The sequence below is a fragment of the Brassica rapa genome, chromosome A01, assembly GCF_000309985.2.
Source record: "Brassica rapa cultivar Chiifu-401-42 chromosome A01, CAAS_Brap_v3.01, whole genome shotgun sequence".
NCBI lineage: Eukaryota > Viridiplantae > Streptophyta > Magnoliopsida > Brassicales > Brassicaceae > Brassica > Brassica rapa.
Window position 1 is genome coordinate 7,282,781 of NC_024795.2, and position 22,817 is coordinate 7,305,597.

Here is a 22,817-nt window from a genome sequence, read left to right on the forward strand (position 1 = left end):
AACCATCCTCTGTTTCGTCCTAATATATACAGTCACTTGATATAAACAAAAAGAAAATCAATTTGCTTTCATACTACCGAAGCATCTCAAAGCTTGATCAAGAAACTCCAGTTATGTCTTCTTCTTCCACCACTTTCGTCTTCCTCTTCCTTTTCTCCTTTCTCACTAGCTTCAGAGCTTCTGCTCAAGGCCAAGATCCTACTTACATATACCAAATCTGTCCAAACACCACAACTTTCTCCAGAAACAACAGCACTTACTCCACCAATCTCAGAACCCTTTTGTCTTCCCTCTCTTCTCCCAACTCCTCCTACTCCACCGGCTTCCAAAACGCCACATCAGGACGAGCCCCCGACAGAGTCACCGGTCTTTTCCTCTGCAGAGGAGACGTCACGCCGGAAGTTTGCCGCAGCTGCGTCGCCTTTGCCGTCAACGACACCTTAACCCGGTGTCCGAACGAGAGAGAGGTGACGCTCTATTACGACGAGTGTATGCTCAGATACTCCAACGGCAACATTCTCTCGACGCTTAACACCAACGGAGGCATCATCTTGTTTAACACTCAGAACGTTACGTCGAACCAAATTGGGTTCAGAGACTTGGTCTTGTCCACCATGAACCAAGCAGCCACCGTGGCATCCACCAGTCCTCGGAGAGTCGCTGCCGGAAAGGGCAACTTCACAGCGTTCCAGACTTTGTACGGGCTTGTTCAGTGCACTCCTGATCTGATAAGTCAAGACTGTTTGCGTTGTCTGAATCAGATCGTCAATCAGTTGCCTATGGACAAGATCGGGGGAAGACTTATTGTGCCGAGCTGTAGTTCTAGATACGAGCTTTACCCGTTTTACAATGAATCCGCCGTTCCAACGCCTCCACCACCGCCATCACCTCCGCCGGTTTCTACTCCTCCTGTGCCAGCTCCTCCTCCACCTGGTCAGACCTCTGTTTCCTTTCTCTGTTTTTGGACAGAACATTTGATTTGTTAGTCGTCTGCCATAGTCTGATCTTTTGATTAAAGAAAATGATGTTTGTGAAAAGCAGGGAAAGGCGGGAACTCAACTGTGCTTGTGGTAGCCATTGTTGTGCCTATTATAGTAGCTTTTCTGCTTTTCATAGCTGGTTATTGTTTCCTTACAAAGAGGGCAAAGAAGGCTTATCACACAACATCTGCATTTGATGGTAAGTTATCAACATTTTTTGGGGTTTGGAGTTTGATTAGTGTCTTATTTAGCTTCTAAGGGTTTCATTGTGCAACAGGAGATGATATAACAACCTCAGACTCGCTGCAGCTCGATTATAGATCGATTCAAACTGCAACTGCTGATTTTGCAGAGAGTAATAAGATTGGTGAAGGTGGATTTGGTGAGGTTTACAAGGTACTATTACTGCCTTAAGTTGTGTGTTTTGTCTTGAAAATTTGTGGCAACACATTGATGCTGATGGTAATGATAGGGTACATTATTGGATGGGACTGAAGTTGCAGTGAAGAAACTGTCAAAGTCATCTGGACAAGGTGACGTGGAGTTCAAGAACGAGGTTGTTCTTGTTGCAAAGCTACAACATAGGAATCTGGTTAGACTTCTTGGGTTTTGTTTAGAAGGAGAAGAGAGAGTACTAGTCTATGAATATGTGCCCAACAAAAGCCTTGACTACTTCCTCTTTGGTCAGTAATATTTAACACTTTGTTTCAATGATTCTTGAGACATTGGGGATGCAAATCGTTAAGAGTTAACTGTAATATATGGTTGTGCACAGACCCTGCAAAGCAAGCTCAGCTGGATTGGTCTCGACGTTACAAGATTATTGGCGGCGTTGCTAGAGGGATTCTATATCTTCATCAAGATTCACGGCTCACAATCATACATCGTGACCTCAAAGCAAGTAACATTCTCTTAGATGGGGATATGAATCCTAAAATTGCCGATTTTGGAATGGCTAGGATCTTTGGATTGGACCAAACACAAGAGAACACAAGCAGAATAGTTGGCACCTAGTAAGTCTTCCTACTTCTCATAAGTTGGATTTTGTTTAACTTTAGTTTGCTAACAAATGTTTTTGTTGTGGATTTCAGTGGTTACATGTCTCCTGAATATGCAATGCATGGTCAATACTCAATGAAATCTGATGTCTATAGCTTCGGAGTGTTAGTTCTTGAGATTATAAGCGGCAAGAAAAACAGCAGCTTCTACCAAACTGATGGTGCACATGACTTGGTCTCATATGTAAGTGAAGAGCCAAGCAAGTTCCATATTTATCTAGTCATGGTTTCAAGTGTTGATTGATTGATTAATATTTTCTAGGCGTGGAGGCTTTGGAGTAATGGGACACCACTAGACCTGGTGGATCCAGTTATTGTAGATAATTGCCAAAGGAATGAAGTTGTTCGATGTGTCCATATCGGTCTTTTGTGTGTTCAAGAAGATCCGGTAGAGCGTCCGACCTTGTCAACCATCGTTCTGATGCTCACCAGTAATACTGTGACATTACCTGTGCCTAGGCAACCAGGTCTTTACTTTCCAAGTAGACCGGAAAAAGAAAAAGATCCGCTTGATTCGGCCCAATATACAACAACCCAATCTCTCGCAGGATCTGTTGATGATGCCTCGATCACAGATGTATATCCTCGTTGAAGACCAGTTCTGTTGAAGACAAACATAGTATCTTCATGCCTGATTTCTAAATCAATTGGTGTTGAAAATAAGTGTGATAGTTTGTATTGTTATTGTAACCTCAAGCATATAGTATGAGTTGTATACTATTTACACGTTTCTTCTAGAAGAAAAATAGTCACTTGTAATAAAAACTTCAATTGTAGAACGGACTGTAGCATTATACAGTTTACCACTTACAAAAACATTAAAGTGAAACTTACTATGCTTCTTATGTTTTGCTAGTGAGCATTAGATTATAACAAAAAAAAAAAAAAATTTAACGAGGATTAACATTTGTGATCGATGCATCATCAATGGAACAAGTAAAAGACATGGTAGACTTAGACGGACCAGACTCCAAGCTATCGGCTAATGGGTTTAGATCAGATCTGACCCTGAAGAAAAATCCAGGTGGTTGAGGCACAGGCAATGTAATGGAAGTATTAGTGAGCATCTGAAACACTGTGGACATGGTTGGACGATCTGCAGGATTTTCTTGAACGCACAATAACCCAATATGGATGCATCTAGTGACTTCATCTTTATCATAATTCTCTCCCATGGCCGGGTCCATCAGTTCCAACAATGATTCGTTGTTCCATAGCCTCCAAGCCTGTTAAGTCATTTGTCAAGAAACTCATTGTTCAGAGTCAAAATTATAGTAAAAACTTAAAAGAGAGTAGGAAAGTTTGAGACTGTAGTGGTTTTTTAGTACTAACATATGTCACCAAGTTCCCTACTGAATTATCTATCTGGTGAAAGCTACTATTCTTTTTGCCAACGATAATCTCTAGAGTCAATACTCCAAAACTATAAACATCAGATTTCATCGAGAACTGCCCATTCGCCACATACTCTGGAGACATGTAACCGCTGAAAAACACATCAGATATCACTTTCAGTTTTATCCTAAACAAAAAAAATGGAGAGACAGTGTGTAAACTAAAAGGAAAAATATTTACAATGTTCCAACTACTCTTCCTGTATTGGCTTCAGTCTGGTCAACTCTGAAGTTTCTTGCCATTCCAAAATCCGAGATTTTTGGGTTCATGTCAGCATCTAAGAGAATGTTACTAGCTTTAAGGTCACGGTGTATGATTGTTAGCCGTGAATCTTGATGAAGATATAGAATCCCACGAGTGATTCCACCGATAATGTTATACCTTTTTCTCCAATCCAGCTGACTCCTCTTTCTATGGTCTACACATGCAACGTATAAACCATTAGTCTACGTCTTTGATATCAACATTAATGATTTCATAGAAAAGAAGTGTATATATATATCATATGTTTCTAACCAAAAAGGAAATAATCAAGACTTTTGTTGGGCACAAACTCATAGACGAGTATCTTTTCTTCTCTTTCGACAGAGAACCCGAGAAGCTTAACCAGGTTTCGATGTTGGAGCTTTGCTACAAGGAGAACCTCGTTCTGAAACTCTTGTTCCCCTTGACCTGAAGAATTAGACAGCCTCTTCACAGCAACTTCTGTTCCATTCGGGAACGTTCCCTGTCAAGTCATATGATCTTCACTCACTATCAGAATTACTTTTGTTTAATATGCACCTAAGATTATAACATAAACTACTAGTTGAGAGAGTTTAAGAACATTATGCCTTGTAAACTTCACCAAATCCACCATGACCTAGCTTGTTACTCTCATGAAAATTACATGTAGCCGCTTCAATTGCTTTAAAATCGAATTGAAGTGAACCTGAAGTTGTAATATCATCTGCATCTGAAAGTATACGTTGTGTTATGCTAAGAGCGTATCCAAGGGACTTTAACAGTTTTCGCAAAAAGAGACATAATCTTTTACCATCATATTGTGGTTCAGTACCATAAGTTGTCATTGATCTCCCTGCAAGAGAAATATAACCGTTTGAGAAGAGACTAGAAGACATAAATGTTCACTTTGTGCCAAATCATGAAGAACAACTCACTTTCAGTTGCAAATTCTTGGTACGTTTTCCTCCTCCTACATAGAGCAAGCCCTAGTGCAAGTAGCACACTACTCATGAAGGTGAGAAGAACAATGATTCCAACGATAGTTCCTGTAGAAATCTTTTTGCTATCTGAACATGCACAAGTCACATAGGTTACTTGCAGTTAAGGGAACATATGGGACTAAAGGTAATAATGTAAGGTTCAAACTAGATTCATGAGTGGGACTAATGGGCAGTATAAACGTATGTTAGGACAACAGCAGAGCAGATCAAACAAACTTTAATCATGGTTAGCTAAAACATTAAAAAAAATAGAGCAGGACACAGTAGTTTTGAGGTTATACCTTTTTTATGAGTAGTTGGCGAGGTCTGATTCTGAAAAACTCCAAAGAATGGATAGAGATCCCATTCCATGAAACAACTCAGCCTCATTGTAAGGCCACCTTGTTTCCCACTGCAGCACGACCTATAGTCATCCACGTTTTGTCTTAAACACTTGGCGCAGTTCCAGGGAGATATATCTTTACTACATAGCACAAAAGCGTAGATGTTCCGCGATGACCCTATCTTTTGTATGCCGGCACCATAGTACATAGGGTTAGAAGATGAGGTAGCTTGAGCGATCACACGAAGCATCAAAGCCTCCCACGTATTATCAAACTCAGTCAAGTTAACTTGGAAAGCCGCTGTATTGTACACCTTATAACTTGGTTCCATCTCGAGTGTTCCAAAAAACAAACGGTTGGAGTAACGTATCATGCAAAGAGTCTCCTTCTCGAACCAGAGGAGACCTTCCGTCTGATTAGGACATGTCTCCATCAACTCATTAGAAGCAAGGTGGATACAGTTTGAGCAAACATTTGGTTCAGTACCTGGGATGCACATCCCCACAGCATACACGCGGTCTGATCCTTGTCCAACGGAAGAATTGTAGCCACGACCTGAGACATTAGAAGCGAGAGAAGAGAGGAGGAGGCCACGGTTTGTGTCAAACTTACCATGGGGTATGAAAAAACCGGTTTCACTGCATTTGTGTGCACACGCTACATGAAAGCCTACAAGGAAGAACCATAAGATTAGTAATAGATTCTCCAGTTTCATTTTGAAGATCATAAAGATGATGTTTGTGTTAGGATAGCAAGCAAGTGTGTGTGTGTGTGTATATATTCATACACTTATCTCCAAAAAACATCTTTGCGTCAATCAAAATTTCCGTTCCAAGTTGTCATTGACCCACTGCATATGTCCCTTTGTCTTGGTCAATGTCTAATTAAGTTGACTAGTATTCTGTTTTAAGTCATGCGTAGTCAACATGTTGGTACTTGTAAAAAGAATGTTGCAATTTCATGAATGAACCATGTGGCTCCGAAAAGAACACGTTGTAGAAGAAAGTGAAGAAGAAAATGGTAACGAAATGGCTAGCAGAGAGTCTGTCGAAGACGAATATGACTACAAAGTAAATCCAAAAAACTAAGACTCATTAGGTTCTTCACAATTTTTATCTCTTTGGCATTGCACTCCAAATGTGGAATACAGGAACATGCTTGTAAATTTGGTTTTGGAGAACTCAGATGACTATTCAAGTCAAAAATGGCGCACATACTCCAAAGGCTTTGGAGTTGATCGTAGACTCGCTAGACTCAAGGCCATCTCGTTCTTGTTGGTTGAGGAACATGTAAACTGATCAGGAAATTACTGAACACATACGACCCAGGTCGATGTCTCTTGTCTTTCTCTAAAAGTTCTCTACAATGGTTTGATCCACTAGTTCTAAGGGTGGCCCACTTCTCCATACCCTCCAAGCCTGGTAACAAAATTTAATTTAGTCAAGAACATGCCATTATGGCAAGCTGGCACCAAAACAGATATACTTAAGTTCTACTCACATGTGACAATATTCTCCACAATATACTTAGGTATGTGTGAAACACGTATTAAGGGTTTGCAATAGTGTTGCCTTCAATGGTGATGACTGGATCTGGTGTTGGCTTGGAGCCGTTAATGTAGTTGGATGCACTCAGCTTAGCAATGTTTGCCATATCGACATGAAGGAGAGTGCTGGTGTTGGTGACAAGAGTGTCGGTGGTGTTGTTTGCACCGGTGTTAACGGGAGCGGCGTTGTTGTTTGCTGCCATGGCGGATTTTTTTTTTTTTTTTTGAGGGTTTTTGATTATGGATCAAAGCTCTGACACCATATGAAGGTAAGAAGACTGAATGATTATTATTGACGTAGGGAGTTTACATTTATACAGAATGTATGATAGTATAAAAGGTAACAAAATATTTAGAGAGTTATGATGATTGATTACAATCCAAGATTGTAGTGATTTGATTGATTATATTCTGATTCCTTATACTCTCTGCATGGTTCTCCAAAGAACGGTTTGCGTAATGAACCATGCAGAGTGTGTTGGTGTCTGGCCATGAATAAGCCTCAGTTTGGTTGGGAGTCTTGGGGACAACTCTGTATTAGCTCTGTAACTCCTTCGGTTATACAGTCGAAGCAATCCTTTGTTTCTGATCCGGGGATGCATAAGCCCATTGCGAAGACTTGGTTTGGTTCCTGTCCAATAAAAGAGTTGTAGGAAAAGGCATCTCCAGCCGTTACGTTTAGAGGCAAGAGACGAGAGGATGAGTAGACGGTTTGAGTCGTAAGTAGAGTTGGGTCTGAAAGTCTCTGCACTGTCCTCGCATATTTGTCCAGACACGGGAACAAAACTGAAACGAGGATAACCAATAAGATCGGCAAGAGATTGTTTCTAACCAATTTTTGAAAAAAAATCATTTGTTTCTTGTATTGGAAGGGTCAAAGCTAAATAGGCTTGTGTTCTTGGATTTGTCAATACTGGAGGCTCAAAATACATCATGTTGGCAATTATTAAAAGGCTTTAGATACGTGAAGTCACTAGTAAAATGTTAATTAAATTGAACAGGTACAACTCCAGACTATAAAAATTATTAATTTATAGAGTTTCTTATGTACTCCCTGTGTTCTTTGATGATAGATTTTTTAGAAAAAAGTTTGTTTCAAAAATATGTATTTTTTGTGTTTTTATGAAAAAATTGTATACTTCAAAAAATTAATTGACTTTATTGAATTACTATTAGTTAAAAGTTATTGAATTACTATTGGTTAAAAGTTATTGAAAATTACAGAAAATAATATATTTATTATGGTAGTTTAATGTGTTTTTTTATATGTGTGAAAATACTAAAAATATATCTTTGTGAAACAGAGAGGTAGTATTCAATAAAGATTGGAGACAATCTAGATTGATGCAGTAATCAAAAGAAGAGAATGAAAACGGTATAAAAATCTTTCATGTTGAACAATATAATTTTATTCTTAGGTCTTTGAGTGTTCAAAAAAAGAATTCTTATTAGGAATTGAAATCATGTATTAATGATGTACATAAGGCTACCTACTCAAATATAATAATGTCCCATAATTGGACGCTTGACCAGCCCTGGTTGGATATGTTAGTACTATTATTTTAAAAAGCGTTGACGATACTCGCCAATAAGAAGTTAACATTGAATTGTAAGAAATTGCATCTTTTACACATAACGTATAGGCTTGGCTAATGGCAGGGCCGGTCCTGATTTAAAGCTGGATGAAATATTTGCCTAGGTCCTCAATTTTTTTCGAAAAAAACTATATGAACGTAAGCCTTTAAATTTATTTAAAAAGTTTTCAAATTTGTAAAAAAAAGTTTTATGAATTTTTTTACTAAAGCACTTAGGGCCTCTAAAATCTTACTAAACATTTCATCACATTTATTAAAGACTCAATGGAAGGCATGACCGTTTCTAGATAAAACTAGATGAAACATTCACTTAGAACCCCAAATTTTTGTAAAGAAAATTATATGAACATAGATCCCTAAATTTATAGAAAAAAGTTCCCAAATTTGAAAAAAAAAATTATTGAAATTTTTACTAAGTCCACTGAAGCCAAAAAAACAAGGCTAATGGCTTTTTATCACATTTATTAAAGACTCAATAGAAGAAAAAAATAAACAAACACGAAGGAAAATAATAAGAACGAACTGGAGATATGTCTGCTTGTGCCTCCTTTTGTTCTGTTTTCTTCATTGCCTTACTTGCGAGCTTAAGATCTTATGCACAGCAACCAGACCCTACTTACATATACCATCTTTGTCCAAACACGACAACTTACTCCCGAAACAGCACATACTCTTCCAACATTAGAACTCTTTTGTCCTCTCTTTCTTCCAACAGCCGTTCTTCCTCTACCGGATTTTACAGCACAGCGGCAGGTCAAAGCCCTGACTTGGTGTTCGGCCTTTTCCTTTGCCGGGGGGATCTCCCGCCAGAAGTCTGCGGTAATTGTGTCGTCTTTGCTGCCAGCGACACTCTCAAAAAATGTCCAGAGGAGAAGATTGGGTTGATATGGTACGACCAGTGCATGCTTCGATACTCTGACCGGAATATTTTCTTGGAATCTTCACTCCAAAATGGAACAAACGGAATACTCATGTGGAACACTCGAGATGTTCCAAAAAACCAATCAGAACGGTTTCGTGATGAAGTGTTCTCTCTGATGAACAAGTGTGCAAACGAGGCTGTTAATAGTTCAAAAAGGTTTGCGGTTAGCAAGTCCAACTTCACATCGGTTGAGACACTTTATGGGCTGGCTCAGTGCACACCCGATTTGACGAGTGGTGATTGTTTTAATTGTCTACAACGGACCATCAGTTCATTACCCACAGCCCAAATTGGGGGAAGACTTCTTATGCCGAGTTGTAACTCAAGGTACGAGCTCTACAAATTCTTCGAAGAAACTGCCACAGCAATACCTCAACCTCCTCAGCCTCAGTTGGATTCAGCTCCTCCACCGCCTTCCCAAGAAGCTGGTCTGAATATTCACTTCCCTTTGATTACTGTTTCAACACAACTTTTCTTGTGAGAGATTCAAGACTTGCATGCTAGAACAAGCGTTCATATGTAATCTGACTCTTTTGTCATAATCATATGTTTTCTTTTTCTTTTTTTCTTTTTTTTTTTTGTGAATACAGGAAAAGGCAGAAACTCATCTGTCATAGCAATCGCTGTTGTTGTTCCAATCACAGTCATTTTTGTTCTTCTCGTAGCTGTTTTCATTTTCTGGGCTAAAAAGAAAAGGAGAACTTATGAGACGGAACCACTTGCTGAAGGTAAAAAGTGAAATGATAAACTATGCATTCTCAGGTTGAATGATTATTCTGTTGTGATCCAGATGTTAAATGTTTTGACAGATAGGGACGATATTACAACTGCAGGGTCACTTCAGTTTGATTTTAAGGCAATTGAGGCAGCAACTGATAATTTTTCTGAAACTAACAAACTTGGTCAAGGTGGATTTGGGCAAGTCTACAAGGTATTACCATTGCATAGGGCTTCAGATGTAATTGATTATAATAAAATAAATTTCATAACACATTAATATAAAGTAGGTTTAGAGTTATAGAAACTTGAACATGTTCTAAATTGTGTAACCTTTGTCAAAAGCTTCAACTTCTCTCAATATCAAATGATGTAAATCTTTATAGTGGAAAGCGAAAGAAGGCTTAGTTGTTTGACAAAGTACTTACATGTAATTCAACTCGGCAACTCCATCAGTGTACTCTGTTTTTCCTCTGTTTAATCATATTACTCGCATGTATTTTTGAGCATTTAAGATGTGTGGTAGTAAGTAGGATAACCTACTCACTTAAAGAATTTTTCTATAATCGCCACACCATCACACACAATTTCCAACTCAACAAAGCTGCAGAATAGAAAGAACTGTACTTATCTTTAATTACATTTCTCCATTTGGACTTCTTCATTACTGATAATTCCCACACTGACTTATTCTTTGTAAAACAACTTATTATTGCTTATAGGGCACCTTTCCTAGTGGAATACAAGTTGCGGTGAAGAGGTTATCTAAAACATCAGGACAAGGTGAAAGAGAGTTCGAGAACGAAGTTGTTGTTGTGGCAAAACTTCAGCATAGAAATTTGGTAAGACTACTTGGTTTTTGTTTGGAAGGGGAAGAAAAGATACTTATCTATGAGTTTGTGCCCAACAAAAGCCTTGATTACTTCCTTTTTGGTAAGCTGAGTTCAATACCTAACCTAATATATCATTTGCAGATTTCATGCCGTTTAGAAAAATATATATTAAAATATGCATGTGCAGACTCGACGATGCAGAACCAGCTGGACTGGAAAATACGGTACAAGATCATTAAAGGAATTGCTAGAGGGATTATATATCTTCATCAAGATTCACGACTCACAATCATTCATCGTGATCTCAAAGCCGGTAACATCTTACTGGACGCTGATATGAACCCGAAAGTTGCAGATTTTGGAATGGCAAGAATTTTTGGAATGGACCAAACGGAAGCCAATACGAAAAGAATAGTCGGAACCTAGTAAGCTTTACTGTTCCATTATATGCCTATGTAGACAGTAATAATGCTTTTATTAACTTAACATTTCAAGAATATCGGCAGTGGTTATATGTCTCCGGAATATGCAATGTACGGCCAATTCTCCATGAAATCAGATGTGTACAGTTTTGGAGTCTTAGTTCTTGAGATTATAAGTGGTAAAAAGAACAACAGTCTCTATCAAATGGATGGTACAGCTGGCAATTTAGTTACATATGTGAGTATACACCTTAATACTTTCATTTACTTATTTTGCTTTATTTAACAGTGACCAACGTTTTGGTTATTAAAATCTTTAATAGACATGGAGTCTATGGAGCAATGGATCGCCATTAGAGCTCATGGATGCATCCTTTCGAGATAATTATCAAACAGACGAAGTTACGAGATGCATTCATATCGCTTTACTATGTGTTCAGGGAGAAGCTGAAGATCGTCCAACCATGCCAGAGATCGTCCAGTTGCTCACTTCTAGCTCCATCGCTCTCACTTTGCCTCGACCACCTGGATTGTTCTTCCGAAGTAAGCATGAACAAGTCAGAGTGGATCCTAGTATTGACACGTTTGCCATGGGTTCTGTGGACGGGGCTTCTATTACTCAAGTAGCTCCTCGTTGAAAACAAAACTATTCATAAATAAAAAAATTGATTTGAAATAAGGATTGAAGACTGTTACGTATAAGATTTAGAGACTCATGAATATTTCATCCGGACCTTGTTTTTTTTCCTATGAGGTATTCAAGACCTTTTGTAGTCTACCTTTTAAGTGACGATCTTGGGTATAATGTCGTGATATACGCTATATCTGTTGTAATTACTGTATTCCAGCACTTTAGGAAAGTAGGTTAAGCACTCATATATATACTTGTAGTCGTCATATGGAATAATACAGAAAACCTTTTACCCTATTATGGCTTCTCTCTTGGCTTGTCATGGTATCAGAGCCTGACCAAGTCTTTCACTAAACAAATCTCTTACAAGAATGGCGGAAACAGGAAACCGGGTCGCAACTGAAGTGAGGAGAACGATCTCTCCATATGATTTGACTGCAGCAGATAACTCAGGAGCTGTGATCTCCCATCTGATTCTGAAGAGCAACAACTATGATGAGTGGGCTTGTGGTTTTCGCACAGCTCTTCGTTTAAGAAAGAAGTTCGGGTTCCTGGATGGAGGATTGGTGGACTATTAACGCTTTGATCGTTTCATGGATGAAGATGACGATTCATCCAGATTTGTTGACAAACATATCGCACCGTGATGTAGCGATAGAACTATGGGAACATATAAGGAAGATGTTCTCGGTATCTAATGGGCCGAGGAATCAGAAGATGAAGGCTGACTTAGCAACCTGCAAACAGAGTGGTATGTCTGGTGGAGGCATATTATGGGAAGCTCAACAAGATTTGGGACAACATAAACAACTACAGACCACTTCGCACATGTACATGAGGTCGCTGCCAGTGTAATGACATGGTTCATCAGTTTTTGTACGGTCTTGATGATACACACTTTCATACGATTCGATCAAGCTTGACTTCTCAGGTACCTCTGCCAAGTCTCGAAGAAGTCTACAATATCCTCAGACAAGAAAAAGATGTCTTTAACAATCGACATATTGTCGAAGATAATCCAGAGATCACGGCGTTTGCAGCTCAGACGCGACTTCGTTACAAAACAGAGGATCGAGAAAGACAGGGCCCATGTAGGCACTGTAATCGTGGAGGGCATTCATCTGATAACTGCTTCGTCGTCATAGGTTACCCTAAGTGGTGGGGTGATCGGCTTAAGGGAAGGTCAAACCAATAGATCAATCAAAGAGGCCGCGGCAGAGCATCATCAAACAATGGTGGCAGTATCGAGGATCCACAACCTATTACAGGTTCTTTTGGTACTCATCCCAAAGATACACACTCAAACTTTCTCGTTCATCAATGTGCAATTGTATAACAGGTAACAACACTTGAATATTACATCTAAATAGTCTATGTGCATTTTATTGAAATGCTTAGGTTTGTTTTAATAAACTTTCGTATAGTAGCTCTCTCAGACACGAACATCGAGGAGACCTTGCGATTCACGATCTCAGGCGCCGGTGAGGCTCTTTATCGCCGGCGCTGGCCACCATCTCTTCTCTGCTCTCTGCTCTTCACGCTACTGCTTGTCCTTTGTTTTTGCTCTGCTTTGTTTCTCTTCATGTTCTGTGAAGGAAGGAGATCCCGACGAAGCACGCGACGAGAACCATCGATCTGGTTCTCGTCCTCTTGGTGTCTCTTCCCTCTCGTTTGTTCTGTTCACCAGCAATGAGTCTGGAGGACTCTCCCACCGCTGCTGTGCTTTGTTTATGGGGGGTAATCTCCGTTGAACCCATGTGTTACCGCTGACGGACAAGTCACACGGAAGGCTTTGTCCAAGCTCTTCAATCTGCCATGGAGCATCATGTTCATCACTTGTGCTCTCCCTTTCTTCAACAAGGAAAAGCTGAGTCCAAAATCTTCTCGGGTTTTGCTTCCCTCCAGTTCCAGCGCCAGATCCGTAGCATCCTCCGACCAGATCCGAGTTTGTTTGGCAAACTTATACCATCCTTGACAACTTTACAACCATGTCTTCATCTGTTTGTGAATCTGATGTCCGATGTAGGTGGGAATCCACTCCGGCGTCCAGCTCTGAGCCATCAAAAGTAGTAAAGGCATGTTGTCTACGCACAACTTCTATCTCTCCCTCTGTTGCGGAGAGTATTTCACTACCATATCTCCTTTTTATGAATGGAGCAAATTTCTCGGATTCTTTTTCGAGCTTTAGTTTCAGTTTACTCACCGGTTTGTTACCTTGTGGAGCGGTCTGTACGGGGCCTGAAAGTGTAATCAAGACTACTTCGGTTTTTCTTGTTGGTGAGAACTGTCTTTCAGCGTCACTTGTGACTATCTCTAAGCTATCCGACTTTATCGTGAAAACTTCCCCGACGCATTCAAGCATCGTTTCGAATTCGCTGTCATCTTCGGTTGAAGACTTATCTCGTTTAGCTTATTTATTTATTGCATTTTATGTTTATGGACAAAGAGAATGGATGATTCCCTCTTTTTGTTGTATGGAAGAAGATTGAATTTTTAATGAAAGTAAGTGTGTTCCAAAAAAAAAAAACTTTCGTATAGTATGTTTTTAGTTACGAGCACAACATCATTCTTAAATTAGTTGGTCCGAATATGGATTTTGCTAGGGGTTAATAATTTTACACTAATGTTTGCTTAAACTCTTTCTAATGATGCCACATAAGCAATAAAAAGATATTATTACACAGTTCGCCCTAGCTCGTCTCTCCCTGCCACGGAAATCGAGGCGCCGTTTCTTCTTAGTTTCGTCGACGCCGGCAGCGACCTAGCTCGCCGGCGTCGTCTTCGTCCGTCTCCCTTGATGCCCCGTTTCAAGTATGCTTCTCTTTCCATCGCTGCTGCTGTTCCGTTCATCTCTGCCGCGACTGCTGCTCCGTTCGTCTCCGACGCGACTGCCGCGTTGTTCGTCTCCACCATTACTGCTACTGTTTCAAATTGTTTGGGTTCAAGCGTGCTCCGGAAGTCCACCGTCTCTTATGCTGTCCGCTTATCTGGGGATTCTCGGAAAGCAATGTCAAGCGGGTCCTCCGCTCCTCGTATTCCTTGCCGCTGCTCCTCCGTTCTGCGTGTTCCTTGGTGCTGTGGCTCCTACTTCTGGTGCGCCAGATCTGTAACTCAAGGCTCTGTGTTCGTAGATCCTCGCCGGAAACCGCCTCCTCTTCCATCCAAACCTTTTCCATTTCATTTCTCCACTGGTGCTGCGAAGACATGTGCTATCGACGAGACCCGCCACTGTGGCGAAGTACTTAACCTATCTCCGACCTGTCCCGCCAGATGTGCTGACTGCTCCGGTTCACCGCCTGATGCTCCCCCGTTCTCAATCGTTGGCCGTTTGGATACCGCCGGCGACTTTCTACAACCGCATACAACCGTTCGTTGGCTTGTCTTTGGGTTGCTAATGATAACTTTTTGGGCCAGGCTCACTATGATTACTGCTGATATTATCAGCTCACGGCTTAGCTCAGGTAAACACAGTTCAGAAATGGACATGGTTTCATTGATTTTGGCTAAGTCGCAAAGGATTTCCGGTGGATTCATTGGTCCCTTTGAATTGCGCATAATGATATATCTTTTAGTTATGAAGAGTTTTCCGTTGGATTCATCGGGAACATCTTGGTTGCTTGTTCTACCCTCCTCTCATAAGGAGTGGATCTCATACCTTCTTTCAATGAAAGGATATACTTTCTCGGTTCTATTGCTGAGTTCTGGCTTTAGTTTCTCTACCAGTCTGTCTTCTTGTGTAGCGGTCTCTACGGGACCTGAAGAGGCAACCGAGATTACTTTTGGGTTTCTCGTAGGTGAGAGCTGGCTTTCAACGTCACATTATGTGACTATCTTTCAGCTGATCGCGAAGGTTTTATCGACGCATTCAAGCTTCGTCTCGAATTCGCTGTCAACTTTTTATGAAGATTTATCTCATTTAGCTTATGTTATTGTTTATCTTTTTAATCAAAGAGGAAGTTTAATTCCCTCTAGTTATAATGATTAATGAAAACAAGTTGTGTTCAAAAAAAAAAGCAATAAAAAGATTAAGGGATTGCCACCTAATCAAGTAAATTAGTACAAACTTGAGGTTACATTTTTTACAAAGATTCTCAATTAATATATAGGAGATTTGTGAACAAGTAAATGAAGACTTTGAATTTTCTTCTTTACATTTTATTCTTTCAAAATTGTATATTAAATGTTCTAATACAACATTTAAATTTTGAAAATTCTCGTCATTGTTTGCCCGCAAAAGACTAACAAGGACTAATGCGTGAACGTCAAGCAACGAATGTGGTTGCTTTGATTTGTAAGATTACTTATACAGTTCCTTCTGAGTTTTGGATGGCATTTAAGCTTATTAAGAAGATGTTATTGTTATTTATTTTTGTAATCAATACTATTAAATTAGGATCATGACCCATTGATATATGTTGTGTCCAATTTAATAATATTACTGCATCTAAAAATTTGGGTATAAGTGTATAACCGTATTCCTTTTATTTTTCACAAAAATTCTAATAGTGGTGGGACCCAGGTTCTATCACCTACGTATATTAATCGACTTCTGACGGTTTAGATTTATATGATAAGATGCATCTCTTTTTTGTTTTTAAAAACTTTCGATAACAATCTCATAAATTATTTGAAGCATTTGATAGGTCATTATTATACAGGTTTAGATTCATCTCCAATGCAGATACTTAAATCATTTTAAGAATATTTTAATATATTAGGACTGTTTTAATACTAATAATTTTTAAAAATATTATACACAAAGATTTTTTTTAACATATAAAAAATGTTACATATTTACAAAAAATAAAGAAATTATAAAGTAACATTATACGTGCGGGTAAAAATCTAGAATAAATAAATATGATTACAAAAAAAAGGTATACATACATATGATTATAAAGAAAATAGAGTATGCCGGGTCAATTTTTAAGTTGCTATTATTTTATATAATATTTTTTGATTAAAATTTATGCACAAATATGATTATAAAGAATAACATAAATATGATGACAAAAAAAATATAAAAATTAAATTTCTTTAAAAAAATAAAAACAAAAAGTATACCCGCCCTTCGGAAGGGCGGGTCAGAATCTAGTAAAATGTTAAATTTGATTCAAAAGGAAATAAACTTGTTTACATACTTGTTTTCTAACATTGAAACAAATGTAAAGAGTATCTACGCTCTCACAACATCAATCCAGCACTGGTATGATTTCTTAAGTCTTTTGTCATGTTGCAATTACATAGCTCCTCATTTATGTTGCATGTGTTTTGAAAACCAACTTCCCCTTTTTTGCTTATATTATTGATTATAGCACAAAGAATGTATTTGAGACATTCTATTTTCTTGTCTTTCAAGGAAGCGAAACAACCGTGGAAAGCTGATTCATTAGAGAGGCTAAGCTTTTGATGATTGATTTGATATTCGTTCTCGAGATATCCAGAGCAGTATATTTTCAGAGAAATCCCAAGTTCGGGACAAACACTCAGCCCATTTGTCGATTCCCCCGATCAAATCCATTGTCGGACAAAAAGATTCAAGCTTTTTTGTTTGTCTCTTTCATCTCGCAGTTTGATATCAGCCATTAGCTTATTGTCGCAGTTGAAGTCAGTGCCACACAACTTGAGGTGGGTGATGATTGTGATGTGTGAAAATGTGCGTAAGAGGAACGAAGAATACGCGTTACAATGGTGGTCTGGTCTTTGGATAAAATTCTTGTTGGGCCTTTGAAGGTGAAGTGTAAACTTAGGTTTAAAATATGAAATAATGTTTTTTTTTCTTGTAATGGCCTAATCAACCCGTGTAAACCCATTACGCTGTCTCATGTGAGAAAAGGAAATACGGAAGAGATGACGTGTCAGTCTCTAGTTTATCAGTGGATGATGAGGCAGCAACAGGGTGAAGAAAGAGTCAAATATGATGGATCGGTTATTGTTATTATTGACGATACCCGCCTATAAGAAGATGACGTTGAATTGTAAGAAATTGTATTCTCTTAACATGCTTGGTTTCCATCGCATTTATCAAAGAATTAAGAGATAATGTTGTCTGCTTTTTGTTCCATCTTCCTCCTCGTCTTACTTGCAAGCTCAAGATCTTATGCACAGCAACAAGACCCTAATTACATATACCATGTTTGTCCAAACACGACAACTTACTCCAAAAACAGTACATACTCTTACAATCTTAGAACTCTTTTGTCGTCTCTTTCTTCCAACAGTCGTTCTTCCTCCACTACCGGATTTTACAGCACAGCGGCAGGTCAAAGCCCTGACTTGGTGTTCGGCCTTTTCCTTTGCCAGGGAGATCTCCGGCCGGAAGTCTGCGGTAATTGTGTCGTCTTTGCTGCCAGCGACACTCTGAAACAATGTCCAGAGGAGAAGGTTGGGTTGATATGGTACGACGAGTGCATGCTTCGGTACGCTGACCGGAATATTTTCTTGGAATCTTCATTCCAAAATGGAACAAACGGAATACTCATGTGGAATACTCAATTTGTTCCACTAAACCAGTCTGATGGGTTTCGTGATGTAGTGTTCTCTTTGATGAACAAGTGTGTAAACGAGGCTGTTAATAGTTCAAGAAAGTTTGCGGTTAGCCAGTCCAACTTCACATCGTCTCGGACACTTTATGGAATGGTTCAGTGCATACCCGATTTGACGAGTGAGGATTGTTTTAATTGTCTACAACAGACTATCCGTTCATTACCCACTGACAAACTTGGGGGAAGACTTCTTATGCCCAGTTGTAACTCAAGGTATGAGGTCTACCAATTCTATGGAGAAACCGCCACAGGAGAACCTCAACCTCCTCAACCTCAGTTGGATTCAGCTCCTCCACGGTCTTCCCAAAGACATGGTCTGAATATTCACTTCTCTTTGATTACATGTTTCATCCCAAATTTTCTTGTGAGATACTCAAGATTTGCTATAACATGAGTTTACAAGACGCAATATAATAACCATATGTATTTCATTGAATACAGGAAAAGGTAGGGGTTCACATGTCACAATCATCGCTGTTCTTGTTCCTATCACAGTTATTTTTCTTCTTCTCGTAGCTGTTTTTATTTTTTGGGCTAAAAAGAAAAAGAGAACTTATGAGACGGAACCACTTGCTGAAGGTAAAAGATTGAACTGATAAAGTATATGCATTCTCAGGTCGAATGATTATTCTGTTGTGATCCAGATGTTAAATGTTTTGACAGCTGGGGAATATATTACAACTGCAGGGTCACTTCAGTTTGATTTTAAGGCAATTGAGGCAGCAACTGATAAGTTTTCTGAAACTAACAAACTTGGTCAAGGTGGATTTGGGCAAGTCTACAAGGTATTAATTATTATTATTACCATTGCATATAGCTTCCAATGTAGTTGATTATGTACTAGCATAAATTTTCATAACACATTAAGATAAAGTAGGTTTAGAGTTGTTAAATGATGTAAATCTTGAAAGTGAAAAGCGAAAGAAGGCAGAGTTGTTTGACAAAGTACTTACATGTAAACCAACTCCATCAGAGTACTCTATTTTTCCTCTGTTTAATCACATTACTCGCACGGTACTTTGAGCATATTAAAATGTATGGAAGTAAGTACGATAATGGCCATACCCTCACACACAAAACTCATTCTCGTTCCCAACTCAACAGAGTTGCAGAATAGAAAAAAAAAACTCTACTTAGCCTTGATTACATTCCTCCATTTGGAATAAACACTTCTGTATGAACTTCTTCATTAATCTTACCGGTAATTCCCAAACTGACTGATTCTTTCTAAAACAACTTATCATTGATTATAGGGTACATTTCCTAGTGGTATACAAGTTGCGGTGAAGAGGCTATCAAAGACATCAGGACAAGGTGAAAGAGAGTTTGAGAATGAAGTTGTTGTTGTGGCAAAGCTTCAGCATAGAAATTTGGTAAGGCTGCTTGGTTTTTGTTTGACAGGAGAAGAGAAGATACTTATCTATGAGTTTGTGCCCAACAAAAGCCTTGATTACTTCCTTTTTGGTAAGTTGAGTTCAATACCCAGCCTAAGATATCATTTTTAGATGTCATGCCATTTATAAACAAATAATTATGCATGTGCAGACGCTACGATGCAGAACCAGCTGGACTGGACAATACGGTACAAGATCATTAAAGGAATTGCTAGAGGGATTCTTTATCTTCATCAAGATTCACGACTCACAATCATACATCGTGACCTCAAAGCTGGTAACATCTTACTGGACGCTGATATGAACCCAAAAGTGGCAGATTTTGGAATGGCAAGAATTTTTGGAATGGACCAAACGGAAGCCAATACGAAAAGAATAGTCGGAACCTAGTAAGCTTTTCTGTTTCACTATATGACTATGTAGACAGTAATAATATACTTTTATTAATTAACATTTCAAGAATATTGGCAGTGGTTACATGTCTCCCGAATATGCGATGTACGGCTAATTCTCCATGAAATCAGATGTGTATAGTATGGGGGTCTTAGTTCTTGAGATTATAAGTGGCAAAAAGAACAGTAGTCTCTATCAAATACATGGTAGTACTGGCAATTTGGTTACATATGTGAGTATACACCTTCATATTTCTATTTAAATATTTTGCTTTAAACAATGACCAACGTTTTAATTATTAAAATTAAAATCTTTAATAGGCATGGAGACTATGGAGCAATGGATCGCAATTAGAGCTCATGGATGCATCATTTCGAGATAGTTATCAAAAAGAAGAAGTTACGAGATGCATCCATATCGCTTTATTATGTGTTCAGGAAGAAGCTGAAGATCGTCCAACCATGTCAGATATCGTCCAAATGCTCACTACTAGCTCCATCGCTCTCACTTTGCCTCGTCCACCTGGATTTTTCTTTAGAAGTAAGCATGAACAAGTAGGAGTTGATCTGTCTATGGATGCGGTTGTCACGTGTTCTGTAGACGAGGCTTCCATTACTCAAGTTGCTCCTCGTTGAATACAAATCTATTCAAAAATAAAAAAATGATGTGATATAATATGATTGTAGACTGTTACGTATAAGATTTAGAGACATGATGATCTTCGGTATACTCGAATCATTTTCAGTTCATAAGGAGATCGATTTTCTTTTTCGAAGCATTGATATATGACTGGTAAAATGTCCAGTTAAACATTGTTTCTCTAAGTGTTACAAAAAAAAACACTGTTTCCCTACAAAAACATTGTTTCTCTAAGTGTGCATGCTTTGATTTGTAAGTTACTGATACAGTTCTTCTGAGATTAGGATAGCAGTTAAGACTATCAACAAGAAGAAATTATCATAGAGCTCTTCGTTTGTTTAAGTCCTTTCAAAAAAATAGCCTGGCCTTCAACGAGGACTAACACACGTGATTGATACATCATTTACAGAACAAGCAATGGACATGCTAGTGGACGGACCTGGCTGAAAGCTCTCAGCTAATGGGATGTTCTCTGATCTGGCCCTGAAGAAAAATCCCGGAGGTTCAGGCACAGGCAGAGTAACTGAAGTATTAGTAAGCATCTGAAATATTGTCAACATGGTCGGACGATCTGTTGGATTTTCTTGAACGCATAATAACCCAATATGGACGCATCTGATGACTTCATACTTATCATAGTTATCTCCTATGACCGGATCTACAAGTTCCAGCAATGAATCATTGTTCCAAAGCCTCCATACCTGTTTATTCGTTTTCCAAGAAACTAAAGTTCAGAGCAATGATCATTCCTAAAAGAAGTAACAAAGTTGTAGTGTGGAAATTTACTAACATATGTGACCAAGTTGCTTATTGAGCCGTCTGACTCGTTGAAGCTACTATTCTTTTTTCCACCAATAATCTCCAAAACCAAAACTCCAAAGCTATACACATCAGATTTTGTGGAGAACTGTCCACTTGTCACATACTCGGGAGGCATGTAACCGCTGCAAAATACATGTCACATAACTTTCTATTTATAACTAATTATAACTAAAAAGGACAATTACTTACAATGTTCCAACTACTCTTCCTGTGTTATCTTCCGTTTGGTCCATTCTAAAATTCCTAGCCATACCAAAATCCGCAATTTTCGGGTTCATATCCTCATCTAATAAAATATTGCTGGCTTTGAGATCACGGTGTATGATTGTCAGTCGCGAATCTTGATGAAGATACAAAATCCCTCGAGTGATACCTCCAATGATCTTGTATCGTCTTGTCCAATCCAATTGGCTCCTCTTTGTTGAGTCTGCACATCTCAGACATCGACTCGTTAACCTATGAGATCAAGAACTAAGGTTTCAGATAATTAAACTTATTGTTTTTCTTACCACCAAAGAGGAAGTAGTTAAGACTCTTGTTGGGCAAAAACTCATAGACTAGTATCTTTTCCTCTCCTTGGACACAAAACCCAAGAAGCCTAACAAGATTTCTATGTTGAAGTTTAGCTACAAGAAGAACCTCGTTCTTGAATTCTCTTTCACCTTGTCCTGAAGTTTTAGATAGTCTCTTCACAGCAATCTCTGTTCCATTCGGAAACGTCCCCTGCACGTCACATAATTTATCAGATTATATGTATTTGCTTTCTCGTCAAGTTTCTATCACAAATAAGTTAAATACTTGAGACAAACACTATACCTTGTAAACTTCACCAAATCCACCATGGCCAAGCTTGTTAGTATTACGAAACTTACTTGTTGCAGCTTCGATACATTTAAAATCGAATTGAAGGGAACCTGAAGTTGAAATATCATCCCCAACTGCTAAACGAAGTTGCACATGGTATTATATATTACTGGAGAGTTTCCAAGAGTCATTACATTTCTATATCAAATTCGTATGGCTTTACCGTTATCTAGCGGTGCAGTATCATAAGTCTTCTTTAATCTCTTTGCAGACGAGAAATAACCGTCTGAGAAGAACATATAAAGATATATAAAAACTTATTGAATCTACTTATGTTTTGAACCAAAACACGATCGTAAACTCACTTTCAGTCGTAAATGTTTTATACGCTTTTATCCTCCTCCAAATGGCAAATGCTAGAGCAAGCAATATTATAGGAACAATTACAATTGCCACAATAGTTTTTTTTTTTTTTTTTTTTTTTTTTTTTTTTTTTTTTATTATTTTTTTTTTTTATCCAGCACAATGTTTTTTTTTTTTTTTTTTTTTTTTTTTTTTTTTTATTTATTTTG

General features: G+C 38.5%; 3 protein-coding genes and 1 pseudogene across 14 annotated transcripts; 3 read left to right on the forward strand and 1 right to left on the reverse strand.

Moving 5' to 3' along the window:
- The first annotated feature begins 59 nt into the window (after positions 1 to 59).
- LOC103860987 (cysteine-rich receptor-like protein kinase 10) lies at positions 60 to 2,844 on the forward strand. 2 transcript variants are annotated; one of them, XM_018652487.2, is made up of 7 exons: positions 60 to 933; positions 1,042 to 1,179; positions 1,261 to 1,376; positions 1,453 to 1,663; positions 1,756 to 1,993; positions 2,072 to 2,222; positions 2,301 to 2,844. In XM_018652487.2, exons 1-7 carry the CDS (start codon positions 114 to 116, stop codon positions 2,628 to 2,630), a joined length of 2,004 nt encoding a protein of 667 aa, XP_018508003.1. In that variant the 5' UTR covers positions 60 to 113; the 3' UTR covers positions 2,631 to 2,844. The 2 variants fall into 2 exon arrangements, with proteins under 2 accessions (XP_018508003.1, XP_009136929.1); XM_009138681.3 differs by having other exon boundaries at positions 61 to 933; positions 1,258 to 1,376.
- Positions 2,795 to 22,559, reverse strand: LOC103860936 (putative cysteine-rich receptor-like protein kinase 16). Of its 9 annotated transcripts, XM_033287990.1 has the most exons (10): positions 5,770 to 5,803; positions 5,455 to 5,651; positions 4,941 to 5,394; positions 4,594 to 4,725; positions 4,470 to 4,511; positions 4,267 to 4,388; positions 3,950 to 4,160; positions 3,614 to 3,851; positions 3,371 to 3,524; positions 2,795 to 3,264 (listed from the first exon to the last, which is right to left on the reverse strand). In XM_033287990.1, exons 1-10 carry the CDS (start codon positions 5,786 to 5,788, stop codon positions 2,929 to 2,931), a joined length of 1,905 nt encoding a protein of 634 aa, XP_033143881.1. In that variant the 5' UTR covers positions 5,789 to 5,803; the 3' UTR covers positions 2,795 to 2,928. The 9 variants fall into 9 exon arrangements, with proteins under 9 accessions (XP_033143881.1, XP_033143869.1, XP_033143876.1 ...); XM_033287978.1 differs by having other exon boundaries at positions 4,941 to 5,651; XM_033287985.1 differs by lacking the exon at positions 5,770 to 5,803 and having other exon boundaries at positions 5,455 to 5,727.
- Positions 8,565 to 11,945, forward strand: LOC103860957 (cysteine-rich receptor-like protein kinase 19). 3 transcript variants are annotated; one of them, XM_009138642.2, is made up of 7 exons: positions 8,610 to 9,473; positions 9,636 to 9,773; positions 9,855 to 9,976; positions 10,485 to 10,695; positions 10,783 to 11,020; positions 11,102 to 11,255; positions 11,341 to 11,854. In XM_009138642.2, the coding sequence occupies exons 1-7, from the start codon at positions 8,654 to 8,656 to the stop codon at positions 11,653 to 11,655; spliced, it is 1,998 nt and encodes a 665-aa protein (XP_009136890.1). In that variant the 5' UTR covers positions 8,610 to 8,653; the 3' UTR covers positions 11,656 to 11,854. The 3 variants fall into 3 exon arrangements, with proteins under 3 accessions (XP_033143796.1, XP_033143795.1, XP_009136890.1); XM_033287905.1 differs by having other exon boundaries at positions 8,565 to 9,473; positions 9,879 to 9,976; positions 10,485 to 11,020; positions 11,341 to 11,943; XM_033287904.1 differs by having other exon boundaries at positions 8,584 to 9,473; positions 10,485 to 11,020; positions 11,341 to 11,945.
- On the forward strand, positions 16,855 to 20,735 carry LOC103860947 (annotated as a pseudogene).
- Positions 22,560 to 22,817: the final 258 nt, after the last annotated feature.

Excerpts from the sequence above, each read along its gene's own strand:
- LOC103860936 (XM_009138663.3), bottom strand. The coding sequence starts at position 5,709 with ATGATCTTCAAAATGAAACTGGAGAATCTATTACTAATCTTATGGTTC. Across the intron at positions 4,726-4,940 it reads GCCAACTACTCATAAAAAAG|ATAGCAAAAAGATTTCTACA; the intron begins GTATAACCTCAA and ends GTGCATGTTCAG. Across the intron at positions 4,161-4,266 it reads GATTTGGTGAAGTTTACAAG|GGAACGTTCCCGAATGGAAC; the intron begins GCATAATGTTCT and ends ATGACTTGACAG.
- LOC103860987 (XM_009138681.3), top strand. The coding sequence starts at position 114 with ATGTCTTCTTCTTCCACCACTTTCGTCTTCCTCTTCCTTTTCTCCTTT. Across the intron at positions 934-1,041 it reads GCCAGCTCCTCCTCCACCTG|GGAAAGGCGGGAACTCAACT; the intron begins GTCAGACCTCTG and ends TGTGAAAAGCAG. Across the intron at positions 1,994-2,071 it reads AGCAGAATAGTTGGCACCTA|TGGTTACATGTCTCCTGAAT; the intron begins GTAAGTCTTCCT and ends TGTGGATTTCAG.
- LOC103860957 (XM_033287904.1), top strand. The coding sequence starts at position 8,654 with ATGTCTGCTTGTGCCTCCTTTTGTTCTGTTTTCTTCATTGCCTTACTT. Across the intron at positions 9,474-9,635 it reads ACCGCCTTCCCAAGAAGCTG|GAAAAGGCAGAAACTCATCT; the intron begins GTCTGAATATTC and ends TTGTGAATACAG. Across the intron at positions 11,021-11,101 it reads AAAAGAATAGTCGGAACCTA|TGGTTATATGTCTCCGGAAT; the intron begins GTAAGCTTTACT and ends GAATATCGGCAG.